This window comes from Barbus barbus (genome assembly GCF_936440315.1).
Source record: "Barbus barbus genome assembly, chromosome: 40".
Lineage (NCBI taxonomy): Eukaryota > Metazoa > Chordata > Actinopteri > Cypriniformes > Cyprinidae > Barbus > Barbus barbus.
Window position 1 is genome coordinate 10,265,060 of NC_136718.1, and position 13,986 is coordinate 10,279,045.

The window sequence follows — 13,986 nt, forward strand, 5'->3', positions numbered from 1 at the left end:
CTGTAAGAGTGTTTTTGTTAGAAATAATTGTTTCATAAGAAAGCCAAAAACAGTGAGTTTTCTCTACATCCTGCTGTGTTAGTGGGCTGATATTGATTCATAGGCATTTTTGGCATTTTCACAATATATAATAATTGAAATAAATAAAGGTAATTTAAAATTAATTAAAAAAAAGGAATTGAACATATTCTCGTAGTTTGGCTTAAAGCTATCAAAATGTATAATTGATCATTTATTTCCAAGAAATGGGAAGATATATAAAGAAAGCTTTTGGCAATTTTTGAGTTTTTCCTCCCCGGGTTTTCTGTGAGCTGATCTGAATTCTAGCACTTTTAAACCTTTAAAAAGAGTATTTTTCAGCCTTGTATGTTTTTAATTTTGTGTTTGATCTTGTATGTGCCATTAGTTTGATGTGTAGAGTTTATTCATCTTTATGTAATTGTTGTTTTTCTCCTTTCCCAAAAGAGTAACAGTATTTTAGATAGATTTCCACTAATATTAACAGCATTGGCCCTTTTCCCACGCTGTCTTGTCATACATTTGAGGAAGTCATTGAATCTTAAAATAGACGTTAGAGTAACATGCTCAGAATCATTCTCGGTGTCTGAATTCTGAAACTTGATCAACAAAAGAAAACCCGTTTCCAGCTCCATCTCTAACTGAGGTGTCTTCAATCAGCATTTCTAATAGCAAGCTGGAAGGTTCAACTGGTGTGAAATTATTCCCAGCTTTCTGCCCCCAGAAAAGCACTTTTGGTTCAAATGAAGTTTTATATAATAACTGCCTGGATAGTTGGAGCTCAGCATCTGATTTTAGTTTTCAAGAGGTGTTTTTTCTTCTTTTTTTTAACCAGCAATATTCTGCAACAGACAGATTACCCAAGTTAAATTGACCCTTTCCTCTCTTGTTGCAATGCACTTGTCCTTTACTCCCCAAATACTAACAAAAAAATATTAAGGGAAATTATGAGGTAACCAAGCTAGGGTAAATCAAAACAATCCGACTTTTAAGAAAAGGAAAAATTATTCAATAAAATGCTCTTTCGGCTTATAGTGAGAAATGGGTACGTCCGCAGAGGACAAAATCCACTTGTAGTTTGATATATTTTAGCTTAATGTAAGTCTTGCATTCCAAGCTTTTTATGTAACTTGTTTAGCAATATAGTCCTTCTATTTTTAGTACTTGCTTATTACCACGACTTCTGGAAAAAAGGTGAAAACAAAAAAATGGAATATTCATCCTTACACTATTTTATATAACATGGAGAAGATGATTGACAGGAAGAGTTGTACAAAAGAAATGCATAACGGAGAAAAACAGTGTGCTTTTTTTTGTTACACAGCTCACCTGCGGTCAGTTGCTGCATTGTAAAGTTGACAGATTTGTATATTGGTTGATCCAAAGAGATGACATTACAACAAACATATTTACTTATTGTACAGTACATTGTACCATTTGACTTATGTGTTATGTTAAAATGATTAAAAGACGAACCCACGGTTTCATATTTCTGGCGTCCTTTTTTTAAGCGTCTGATTTCCTGTCTGCAGCGGTGGGAGAGGGTGCGAGAAGAAACGGGCTGGTTATGGCTGAAAACTGCCATTCACATACCATCCAGCCAGAACAGGAAACCACACCACAGTGCACAAATGAAAAGACAAGAACGGCACGATTCCAAGTAATAAAAAACTGAGCTATAGCCAGGCTTAATTATAAAGTGGACCTCAAACCTATACTTTCACATTTCAAAGAGTTGTTTTAGGCCCAAAACGCCCACCAACAATACATAACGCATCATTTCTCATGTGAAAATGACTTAAATCTGGAGGAATTTGAGGTTTTACAGTCTTGTCTTGTATTCCAAGAACAGCCAAGGCTCTGACTTCCAACTCTTCTAAGAAAACGCTCCCAAAGCGGCCGAATTGGAGAAAACGCTCAATGCATAACGTGCCGAGCGAGCGATGTTCTCAACAAAACCTGCACGGTGTTTTAAATGTCAACATATTGGCACCTTTATTATTTTATACATTAGAAATGGACATTCTCAAAAGAGGAAGGGAAAGAAAAATTCATAAAGAAAAAAAACAAACAAACATGCTTTTGCCAAAAACAAAGACATGAGACAAACAGCTCCACAAATAAAACCCTAAAATGCAACAATATAAAGTACTGTATGCACACCATAAACATACACAGACCCATCGACCCAACGCAACAGACAGAATAAAATACATCTGTAGAAAATATATTCTGTAGATCTTGCATTTATTCATAAAGTCACCTGTGAGGATGACAGGAAATACAGACCGGTCCAAAAGCAGACGTAGATTTTGCTCTAGTGTTTTAAACTACTGAATCCTGCATCTGCTTCACTTTAGGGCACAAGAGAAAGAATTAGGATCCAAATATTGTATCTTGTGTTTTGAGAGAGCTAAACATGATAACCATTTTAAGTTCAAATCTAAAAAGTACCATGTAAGCAAATATACCGCTACCTGCTGGACACTGCACAGATTTGTGTTGATACCCTTGAATTTTGGGGTAAATCCACCAAGATGCATCTGATTTTGGCTACAGCAATAGTCAATAGGTGAAGTCAATACATGGCAGAAAGAGTTTTTACAGAAAAATGGCTTCTCTAATGTGGAATATCAAATGTGTGAAACAGGCCTTTCTCTTAGTGGCAAAGAACAAACAAACAAAGCGATACTGCATCATTATAAGAGTCTTTTAGGTCCACTGACCAGCAAGCACAAGGAAACAGAAGGAAATCTACTTCTTTTTTAATGTCCTTGCCTCATCATGTCTTTACATCCCATAATTTCAGACCATGCCAACATATAATGACCACAGAGTGACCACACATTCACACACACACACAAACATACATATACACACCCCTCAACAAGACAAGCATTCAAGAACTCAGTTCTGAATCAAAGGACATAGGAACAAGTTGAAATCAAATGTTATATTAAAAGGACACAAAGTTAATTTGTAAAATTATATATGCGACTAACCCTCAATGTCTTCAAAAGCATGAGACCCAGCCCAAAAATCCAACATCCCCACCCAAACATAAAGGAAAAAAAGTCAATCGACACACTTTGGCCCATGTTGTGTGTGCAAAAAGATATACAGACATTAAAAATGGAACTGTTCATGTTGTTTCTTTACATCTTTGCTGAGGCAGAGATAGCAGGACAAAGGTTTTGATAACGGTGTATAAAACACATCTCTGTTCATTCCTCCAGTCCATAGGGGGGCGTTGCTGCGCCTCACACCAGCAATTCACATGTCAGTGCTTGCTTCACAAAACAGAAAAAAAAGGAAACAAAAAGTGAAAGAATTCTTTCAGTCGATTTTGACCGCAGCATAAATTTTCCGTATGAACACGTAAGAGGCGTAGAAGCCCATCGTTCCCGTTAGCAGCCAGAAAGACAAAACCATCAGGGTTGTGTAGCCAAAATACAACAGAGAGGGAATGAACTCCACAATGTCCAGCTAGGAGGGAAAAAGAAAGAAAGAAAGATGTAAATGTTGAGTACCTCAAAACAGAGAAACATGTGTTATTGAATACAAAAATATTCTAAGCTAGTCACATAAACGTCAATCTTGGACTTAATTTAGCTAGAAAATGTATTTTAAAATGTATTTTAACTATTTCAATTGATGCTATGTCCATCTTTCCTTTTTTTGGGTCTTGCATTTTGTAAAAGCACTTAAAAAAAAAAGTATTATGCAGACAGATTCTCAACAAAATTATAAAGCTGATGTGTTATTTTTGTGCAAATAGCGGCAAACAAAAATTGTAAAGCACCTTTTTTTTTCCAAACAGATTTCCAGCAATTTGCCCATCCTAAAATCAGTAGTTTTTCAAAAATACTATTAGAAATAATATTCATATAGTGATACTTATTTAATATGAAATTAGAATTAACATCATTTTTTCCCCATGACTTGTTGGACAATTTCATGACAAACTTATCTCCCCCATTGCGATTCTAGGATATTTGTTTGTTTAGGATATTTTGAGATGAAAACAAATCTGGTTATTTTATGTGTGTCACACTAAAGGACAGAAATGACAGTTAAAAAAGTATTTCTATTTCATTTTGAACACTTCAAAGGAAAAATAAAGTAAAATTTTAATACAAACAATATAAACTTTTTTTTAAACAAAAAATAATTTATCAACAAAATTCAGTCTCTTAGTCAATCAGTATGTTACTGAAATTCTTCTAGCCCCCCCTGCATGTGCAGCACAGCTAAATATGATTGATATTCAAACTATGTTCATTAAGATGTGAATTCTTTTTAAGGCATCATTTTGATTCTATTTACTTTCTGCATCATTCTCTTAGGATCTCCTCCCTTCTGGTGGACCCCTGTTCATTTTCTGTCTATATTTCATGTCTTCTCTCTTCCACTAATTTCTCTCCCTCAATTCTTTCTCAAAAACAAAGGATCACATTTTATAGTCATTTGCATGACACTTTATAACAGTACAAGTTTTCTGCAAAAACATCAGATAATAGTTTATGTAATTATTGCATTTAAGAACACTGAAAAAAAGTGTTAAATCTTATTCAATTATTTAAAAGTGTAATAGACCTTGTCCTCTGGTGTGACCTTTTTTGTCCTATAGTGTGACAGTACAGGCGTCACACCGGAGGACATTTTCTGTCACACCAAAGCACGTTTCAGCCTTTTTCTGCTAATTAATGACCTAGCTATACCAAGCTAACCTGTCATTAGCGGTTAGCAAGACACATTTGCAGAATTTTCCATGATTATGTAGTTTAACAGTTTTTAATTCAAAAATATAATTTAGGGGTGTCACACCAAAGGACAACAAAATGTAACAGTTTTGAAGTGGTTCAAAAAAAAGTTAAATATTTGAACAATTCAGAGACAAATATTTACCATGTTCACGTGTCATGGGCTTCACGGGGGGCTTCAGTAACATGATCATGAATGGGATACTTCAACTAACTAATGTTTTCTATGGAACTGGCCGATTTAAAATCAGGATATGGTTTCACACCAGAGGACATGGTTTTCAGAGCCAAAATTAATTAAGTTCCTACGCTTTCAGAAATGGATGATACAAAAAAAAAATAATGATTGCCATTTACTAAAATAGACACTTGTGAAATCATGCCGGAGGTATTTATTAACATTTTTTATGCTTTTCTTTGTAATTGTTGTAGTTGTAATTTACTGAACCATGAGATTTGGCTCAAAAAAAAAAATACTAAAAAAAATGTAGGACAAATAAATGTTTAATGACTTACTGCATTTGAAATAAAGACAATATTAATTTTTATCTCGTGGGACAGTGAAAATGCCATGTCACGTCAACAACCCATATATATATATATATAAATAAAACTACTGTAACAAGCTGAAGTAAAGATAGTTACCTTGTTGACAAAATAGAAAACAGCATAGACTAAGACATAAAAGGCAGATCCTCCAGACACAAGAAATGTCCTCCACCACCACCGATAGTCCTGTAGGGGGAGGAGGCACAATGATTGACAGGTGTTAATTCAGTATCTACTGACTGTAGCTGTGAGCTCTGTTCAATTTCTACCAGACTGGGTGCACACCGTCGCCATTTTAGAGATAGTTTAACATGCCCACTGTTCATTCAAATGAAGTGACCTTTACTTTTATCTTAACTCTTAATATTTGCCTGTTTATCTTCTGTCAGAGTGAGTGTATTTGTGTGGACAGCGTGACAAAGATTATAGAGGTCAACAAGTAAAACAAACACTAAAATTAAAAGCAGCATTTTATCAGTCTAAATTTTGTCCAGAACAGTTTTTAAGAGTGGATTTATGGTAATTACATCTGAATTGCATTATCCCATGGTGTTATGTTTAATGTACAGCTGTAGGGCTACATGATATTACAAAATATCGAGTTACAAACATAGATAAATATAATAGAACAAAGATATAAAATAAATAAACAGTGCTTTATATTTTTCTGGTAAGTTTAACAGTATTCAGGTATAATGGTTGAATAATCAAAAGTAAAATAACACTGCATAGTCTTCACTGTATAAATCAAATCTAATAAACCTGTTAAAGCTACAAAAGTGATTTTTCTCTATGTATTTTGTTGTTTGATTAACATTCATGACACAGAAAGCCTTAGGAACATTAAACTGCTGTGAACTTATACTATCCATTTTCTTTATCTTCACCTAAGCCATAAGCAACTGTGTTTACAAGGATACTTGGAGAGACATGCATTTTGACAGTTTTGCGCATATATATAATTTCAGGCACAAATAGACGCAAAAGTGAACGGAATTTGCGTCTGTGTGTCTACACCGGACACGAACAGCATATCGTGACGCGACAAAATACAACAGAACCCATTATAATCAGCGATGCTGTCGACACAGCAAATCCCCGTGAGTAAATCCCTAGTTCTTTTTATGACGTACTGACACAAAGTTCATAGGATTTGCAACGGTCGCTTTGTCGCATCTATTGTTGAAGCACGGGGCACTGCGACGCAACAGCCGTCTCGAAAAAGATCAGTATACTAAAAAAAATCACACATCCTGCTATATGACTACTGCGGATGTGCACATCGTGATATCGATGCTGAAACGATAAATCGTGCAGCCCTATACATGTAACAGCTGGCAAATGTTTACTGCTGCAAATACTAAATGCCTCTTCCCTTCAGCTGTGTGACTGTATACCCACCTCTGCACACAGCTGGAAGTACACCATCACAATGCTGATTTGAGAGCAGGAAACCACAAGAATGATGAAGACAAGGAAGAGGAAGCCAAACAGGTAATAAAACTGGTTTTCCCAGATAGCCTATAAGAGAGTATGACACCTCAGTAAGCTTCAATATATAAGATGTACGTACGGTATACTTAAAAAATTATCCGACTTACACTAAAAATGAAGAAGAGCTCGATAAACATGGCACCGAACGGCAGGATTCCCGCCATCAGGATACTAAAGGGAGAGATAAATACAATCACATTAAGCATGCACTGATGAAGTTAAACTCCTAATTCAACTATTCACAGACTACACAGAGCGCCACATACCCGACAAACTTGTTCATGTACCAGCGTTGCTCAGGGACCTGCCGGGGAATCTGATTGGTACGAACTGGATTGTCATACGGCTGTTTCCGGAAACCGAAATAGTAACCCAGATACACGAGAGGCATAGAAATACCAAACCACATACACAACAGAGCCAGCATTGTAGTGAAAGGAACCTGAAATATAAGAGATAGCAGTCAGTGTGCATGAGCATTCAAGCTGAATATAAGGAAGTTGCTTGATGGAGCATACAACTTGACTAGTTTCTGTCTGAAACAAATGGCTGTTCTTCTAATGAATCATGAATTATCATTTGAAACAAGTGTTTAAAGTATGATTCCTTTACTGAGTGAAAAACAGTGAATACATCATTTAAATGTGATTACTGACATACCACTGTTCAAAAGTTTAGGGTCAACATGATTATTTTTGGTAAATTAATACTTTTGTTTAGCAAGAATGCATTAAACTGATCAAAAGTGATCAAAAATTAAAAATTCATTGTTAAAAAGAAATTGCCAATAAGTGCTGTACTGTTTTCTTTAACTTAAAAATAAATGTGTCGTCAGCATATTAAAATGATTTACAAATGATCATTTGACACTGAAGACTGGAGTAATGATGCTGAAATTTCAGCTTTGCCATTACAGGAATAAATTACATCTTAAACACATATTCAAATAGAAAATTGTTATTTTAAACTGTAGCAATATCATATTATTACTTTTTTCTGTATTTTTGTATTTCTTTCAAAAACATTACCCACCCCAATCTTTTGAACAGTAGCATATTTAAAAAGACCAAACTATTTTGTTTTCTTATTAAATTTAGATTATTAATAAAGTTTAACAACCTTGAACCATTATTATTAAAAAAATGCAAATAGCCTAATACAGCATTTCTGCATAAACAGCTAACTGCATCAGTCTGAAGAGATACTTACGGCACCAGAAGAGTGTTCTCCCCAGATGAAACAGTTCAAAACAAAACAGATGCCAAAGACAACAGCTGGGTACAGAGTTGCAGTCTAGAATGACACACATCCATATAAATGTCAATTTATTTCCTTATTCTTTCAGCCAGGTAATCTCATTTATTTTCATGCAACAAATGCATCAAGACTTCGTACTCACACAGAAAGCGCCTTTCTTCCATCGGTGGCCTTTAAGAGTGCGATAAAGTCTTCCTGCAAAGTATCCTCCGAACAAACTGCAGGACAAGACAAATGGACAGAGTTTGAATATGGACCTGTTTAAAAATGCAAAACCTGAAAGTACATGGTGTTTTTATTGTGTATTTACCCCATGAACATGAAGAGGAAGCAGGCTGTTGTCATCAGAGCTCCTCGACTGGATGGAGACAACATCCCCAGCATTGCCACAACTATGAAACAGTTTGATCATATGTATGATTCATATATCAAAATTGTTAAATGAATGAGCAGGCAAGGGATGTGCAGCATTGTATGAATGACAATCATTCCAATTATGTGGAAATCCTTTCTGCAGTTCTGATCGCACAGATCCCATACAGCTCTGGTCATTAGCTTCATATGCTACCTTAAAACAAAAAGATCAGCGTAATACTCACAGATAACGATGAGAATCATGCAGAAGAGCTGGATGCCAGATCCCAACAGGGAGCTAAGAATCATGGGATACTGAGGTGGGCGGAACACATCACCATGGACGTTCTTCCAACCAGATTCCTCCATTGTGTCTTCCTATTAGTGACAAAAAGAGAGAAAAATCATTGAACATCATGTAAGAGAAATGAAACAAAGGCAAGCAGCCAATCAGAATGCAGCATCTTACCATGTCATCTTCTCTATTGTAGTTGGCAATGTCCTTCCTCAGCGTCCTTATGATGATCATACTCAGAATACCTGCAGACGTAGATTTGCTTAGAAGCCATGACACCAAAACAACTAAAAGGCAAGTGAGGATGAAGATGAAAATCAGCCTCACCTGACAGAAAGAACACCACCACGACAGAGTTGACGATTGAGAACCAGTGGATCTGTACGTCGCTCATGGTGAGGTACGTGTCCCAGCGAGACGCCCATTTCACTTCACTCTCCTGCAATGAAGAACAGAGCCGTATTTATGAGACAAACAAGAACATGTAAAGCACAGACAGTATTCTTGACGGAGGCGGCAACGTGTCTTACCTCCCAGTGCACAGAGTAGGTGAAGAGAATGCTGTTCTCTTTAGTTGGGTCGATCTCCTGAGGGACGGGGGCAACTGTTTCAGGTAATGTGCATGTGTTTCGCTGGTCTGCTTTTATATCTAGAACACACGAGCGAAGGAAGAACAAACAAAATGGTAGTAAATAAAACAAACTGAAAATAGTATGCAGCAAGATATTTTCAAAATACTGTATAATATAAATACACATAAATGAATAAAGTTAAAAATGTCTGGGATTGCTGTGGTACTATTTAAATGTTTAATGACTCTTAGGCTCACCGGTGCTGCATTTATATAAAAAAATAAAAATAAAAACAGTAATACTGCAAAATATTACAATGTGTGCGTATATAATCACATTCATTTAAAATTGACATGTTTTGTTGTCAGTACCATCGATCAAGTTTTTTCATGCAATTTGACTTACATTTCTTTTCATTCCTAGTGACTTACCTTCCAATTTTACACTCTTTGGCATCACCTCGAAGCGTACAACTCTGTAATTGTGTTCGACATCCTCCTCCACCTTTTCTTTGTGGAAGTACAGGATGAATGACAGATGGTTGTGCAAATAGAACTACAAGGGCAGAGCAAAACAGCATGCGTCAACCAATCATGCAAAAGTAGAAGTGAGAGCAAACAATGACATCACCAAAGAGACTAAAACAGCCATTTGTTTCCATAAGTTAATTGGTAAAATTTTCTGTTATGGAAATCAAGGTCCATGAATAAATAATGGCTGACAACCGGCTGAGTGAGAGGTATCACAAAACTAATTGCTCACTGTCTACATCTCTAGGTTGGCATAAAATGATGCTATTGGAAAAAAATGCCCTTCAGGATTACCTTGTTGTTTTCAGTGAAGCCGAGCCTGTAGCCATGCTCAAACTGGATATCCTTCTGTGTGTCCTTCCTCTGTTCCTCTTCCGTTCCCTCCTCTTTGTTTGGGTAAAGCTCTAGCCGTGTGGCCACAGGGAGGTTATCTGCAATACTGTTCATATGCATCATATATTAATCCAAGCCTCGAACTATACAGATATTGATGATTCAAATAACTGTTTTCTATGTTAATATTATAGCCTAATTTTTTCATGTGATGAAGAAGCCATTACTCCAGTGTTCAGTGTCACAAGATCCTTCAGAAATCAAATATGCTGATTTATTATTTATCGAAATTGGTGTGCTGCTTAATATTTTTTGGGAACCTGTGATACTTTTTTGATGAATACAAATTTTGAAAGTTAAAAAAAGTGCAGCATTTATTCAAAATAGAAATGTTTTCTAACAATATAAGTCTTTACTAAAACTTTTTCCATTTAACATCCTTGCCGGTTAAAAGTATTAATTTCTTTTAAAAAAAGATAGAAAAAATTGACTGACCCCAATCTTTTGAATAGTAATGTATATTGTAACAAAATTTCTTTTTTTGAATAAACAGTTCTTTTTAAGTTTTTATCAAAGAATCCTGAAAAAAGTATCACAGATCCAAAAAAAAAAAAATAATAATAAATTTGCATATTAGAATGATTTCTGAAGGATCATGTAACACTGGAGACTGGAGTAATGAAGCTGAAAATTCAGTTTGCTTCACAATAATAAATTATATTTTAAAGCATATTAAAATAGAAAACTTATTTTAAACGGTTTCACAAAATTACATTTTTTTCTGTATTTTTGATCAAACAAATGCAGCCTTGAAGAGCAAAAAAAACCATTTAAAAACTTTTGAACAGTACTGTATATTTGTAAATGACATTTTTAATGTAAATCAGACTTGTCTAAAAAATTTATTTCCACTTTCATTAGAGCTTGCACAAGTTATGTTGTTGTGCATTTTAATTTTGACACGTTTAATTTATAATAAAATACTTTTCAGTGAGCTTCATTCATGAAACACGAGCAGAAAGAATGCGTGTAAACTCATGCATCACATTGAACGTGTAAGACAAAGAATTTAGCACATTGTTCTGCTCATGTTTCATGAATGAATCCAAAGAGTGTTGTCAGTGGAGAAGGGACTCACAGGTGGACATAGTACTCTTCTTGGATACGCTCAGCTAGCAGCTTGCTCTCAACCACGCTGAGTTTGATGGGATCATCAGGCTTTTTACACAACACCTCACACTTCTTGTCCAGGTTCATGAGAACAGTGTAGAGTGTGTTTACGATACGGTCTCCTCGCAACACCTCACCTGATCACATATCATTATTATCAAAATGAGAAGCATGTCACGGTAATAAGACAACCTTTTCACTGCAAGCTTTTGTTTTAAACAAATCTATGCTTAAATACTTCAGACGTGTGACTGCACTTAAATGACACACAATCCTTACCGAGGTTCTCTGCCTTGTATACGATGTCATCAGGCTTGCAGAAGGGAAGTGAATAGTACTCATAGGGCAACTGGGTTCTAGAGCTTGTCAATTTTACAGCCTGATAATTAAAATAGGCAAGTGTTAGAAACACCAGAATACAAATCTAGAAACCTGTGGAGAAAGAATATGTGGAATGAACGATAAAGATGTGTCAAACACAGTGGCTTGGATCTAGATCAATAAAATTGGAAAGACATGTCTGTGGAAAACAGGTGGTCAACACACAAATAAACAGCCCTAGAACCTGCTGTGTGTACAGCCAAAGTGTTTTTAGCATTTTTGAAGTGAAACGAATAATTAGGGCTGAGTAAAATTCAAATCCCTCTTTTGCATATCAAATTCTTTAAAAAACAAACAAAAAAAACTGTGCGAGGCATCACCTTTATTTCAACTGGGCTGTTCTGGTGGAAATTCATGGGCGCAACCCCTGGTACATAAAAGGGTGTTACTAAAGGCAGCGTGGACACCAGTAACAGTGCCCACATCTCCTACAAAGACAATAAAAGACACACAAAGGCAAATTTCTTTAGTTACTCATCTAGAATCTTGTTACAGAACCAAAAGGCACACCGACAGTCAATGCTTTACATAAAAATATACAATATACACAGACATTCTTCAGTTGAACACTGAACAATGGCCAGCTGATGGTAATTTTAATTAACGGTAATGTTGTGAATGGGAGTGAATAACACAACCACATGATAAATGATCCATAAACTATACCAACAGGTAAAACAAGGTGAATGTGAAACAATTACACATGCAGGAAAACAATATTCATACAGCTCAAAAATCTGTACCACCATCACCCAAATAAGCAGTTTGATGTTATCTATTTTACAATTAAAGTCCTCAGAAGATGATGAAAATCAGTGTTTGTACAGTCCAGAGTGAGTGAGTGGTGTAGAGTGGATACATAGAAGAGTTTGCTTAGAAAGCCGTGTAATAATTGCATAATTGCAGATGCGATGAGATGAAAGCAGTGACCGATCTTTTCTTCTGTAGTGTGGTGTAGGTCTGAGTGAAACAGACTACCAAAACAAAACAAAACAAGATTATTTCTGTGCATGGATTTTTGAGATGTGGATGTCGCTCTCAAATGTAAAAAGGGGGCAGGTTTAAGCAGATTAAATAATTGGAGAAGACCTGTATAGGTCACTAGAGATGTCTACAGTTGAACAAAATGAAACATACATGGATGAGTCCTTCACATTAACATCTACAACATACATAAAGTGTGATTTTACTCAATGTCTAAAACTAAACTCATTTAACTTACTCCTAAATCAATACATGATTGTCATTTATTTACTAGTTTCTCGTTAAGTCAGGGTATAATAAGCAGAAAAATATACAGTCAGCTTCAAGTCCTGGTCCTGTCACCCAGACAGGATATCTTGCGATAATTACCTATTATTTTATACAAAATTACATAAAGGTATCCAAACTATTCATATTAAACCGGAACTCTATTCAACGGTCAATGAACATAATCGCAAACACTGCCAACTCGTAGAAGCAACACATATTAGTAAACTACTAAAGGAATTCAGTGAACAATCGTGATTTCATGACTTTACCTTTAACGTTATCATCTTTGCTTTGATTTCGAGAGGCAGTGAATGCTAAAGCAGCGCAAACGCATTAACAGTTAGCTACTCCGAGAGCAGATACAGACTCCATCATGTGATGCTGTTTACTAGGAAACACAGTCGTTTTTGTTCAAGTGAAGAGAGCTGTCTGCTTCATATGGCTTGGGTTTTAGATTAGAATATGATTTTAACTCGGTCTCACTCTTAGCAAACACTCGATAATTAGCTGCCTGCTAAGGGTTCATGCTAGCCGGCTGTTTTTTAATTGGCATCCACTGCGCGGAAAAAGCAAATCACATCAGATGGCACACTTACAGCGAGAACGACAAAACAAAATGGTTTAAATTAGGCCATGTCTGCCAGTGTGAAATCAAATCTTTTGTGAAATAGGCAAACAGAAGAGACTTTAGCGTCCGTACTCACCATCGCCGCCGCCATCTTGACTACACGTGTCATTGCAGACGTCACAGGAAGGATGTCACGTGCTGCTGTCATTTCACTCACAAAAGATCACGAGGAAGTCAAACCCTGCGTCCCAATGTGCATACTGTCCACCCTATCTGCCCGAAATACAATCGAAAATTACTAATATCACAGAATTTAGGATGGATAGTATGCACATAGGGACGCAGGCAAAGACTTACTTAACATTGACAAAAGAGGGTGACGACAGCTGTGGAAGAGACCTTTAAAATATAATTTACCATTAGTGTGAGGGTTTATGGATTAATTTTC

At 35.9% G+C, this 13,986-nt stretch overlaps 1 protein-coding gene across 2 annotated transcripts; it reads right to left on the bottom strand.

Annotated features, from left to right (window-relative positions):
- Positions 1 to 1,229: 1,229 nt before the first annotated feature.
- On the bottom strand, positions 1,230 to 13,717 carry LOC306860011 (transmembrane 9 superfamily member 4-like). 2 transcript variants are annotated; one of them, XM_079401528.1, is made up of 18 exons: positions 13,675 to 13,717; positions 12,037 to 12,144; positions 11,615 to 11,714; positions 11,304 to 11,472; positions 10,127 to 10,271; positions 9,734 to 9,857; positions 9,261 to 9,379; positions 9,058 to 9,169; positions 8,905 to 8,975; positions 8,681 to 8,813; positions 8,392 to 8,473; positions 8,224 to 8,299; positions 8,034 to 8,117; positions 7,091 to 7,266; positions 6,932 to 6,995; positions 6,732 to 6,851; positions 5,427 to 5,516; positions 1,230 to 3,504 (listed from the first exon to the last, which is right to left on the bottom strand). In XM_079401528.1, exons 1-18 carry the CDS (start codon positions 13,705 to 13,707, stop codon positions 3,355 to 3,357), a joined length of 1,956 nt encoding a protein of 651 aa, XP_079257654.1. In that variant the 5' UTR covers positions 13,708 to 13,717; the 3' UTR covers positions 1,230 to 3,354. The 2 variants fall into 2 exon arrangements, with proteins under 2 accessions (XP_079257654.1, XP_079257655.1); XM_079401529.1 differs by having other exon boundaries at positions 12,037 to 12,690.
- Positions 13,718 to 13,986: the final 269 nt, after the last annotated feature.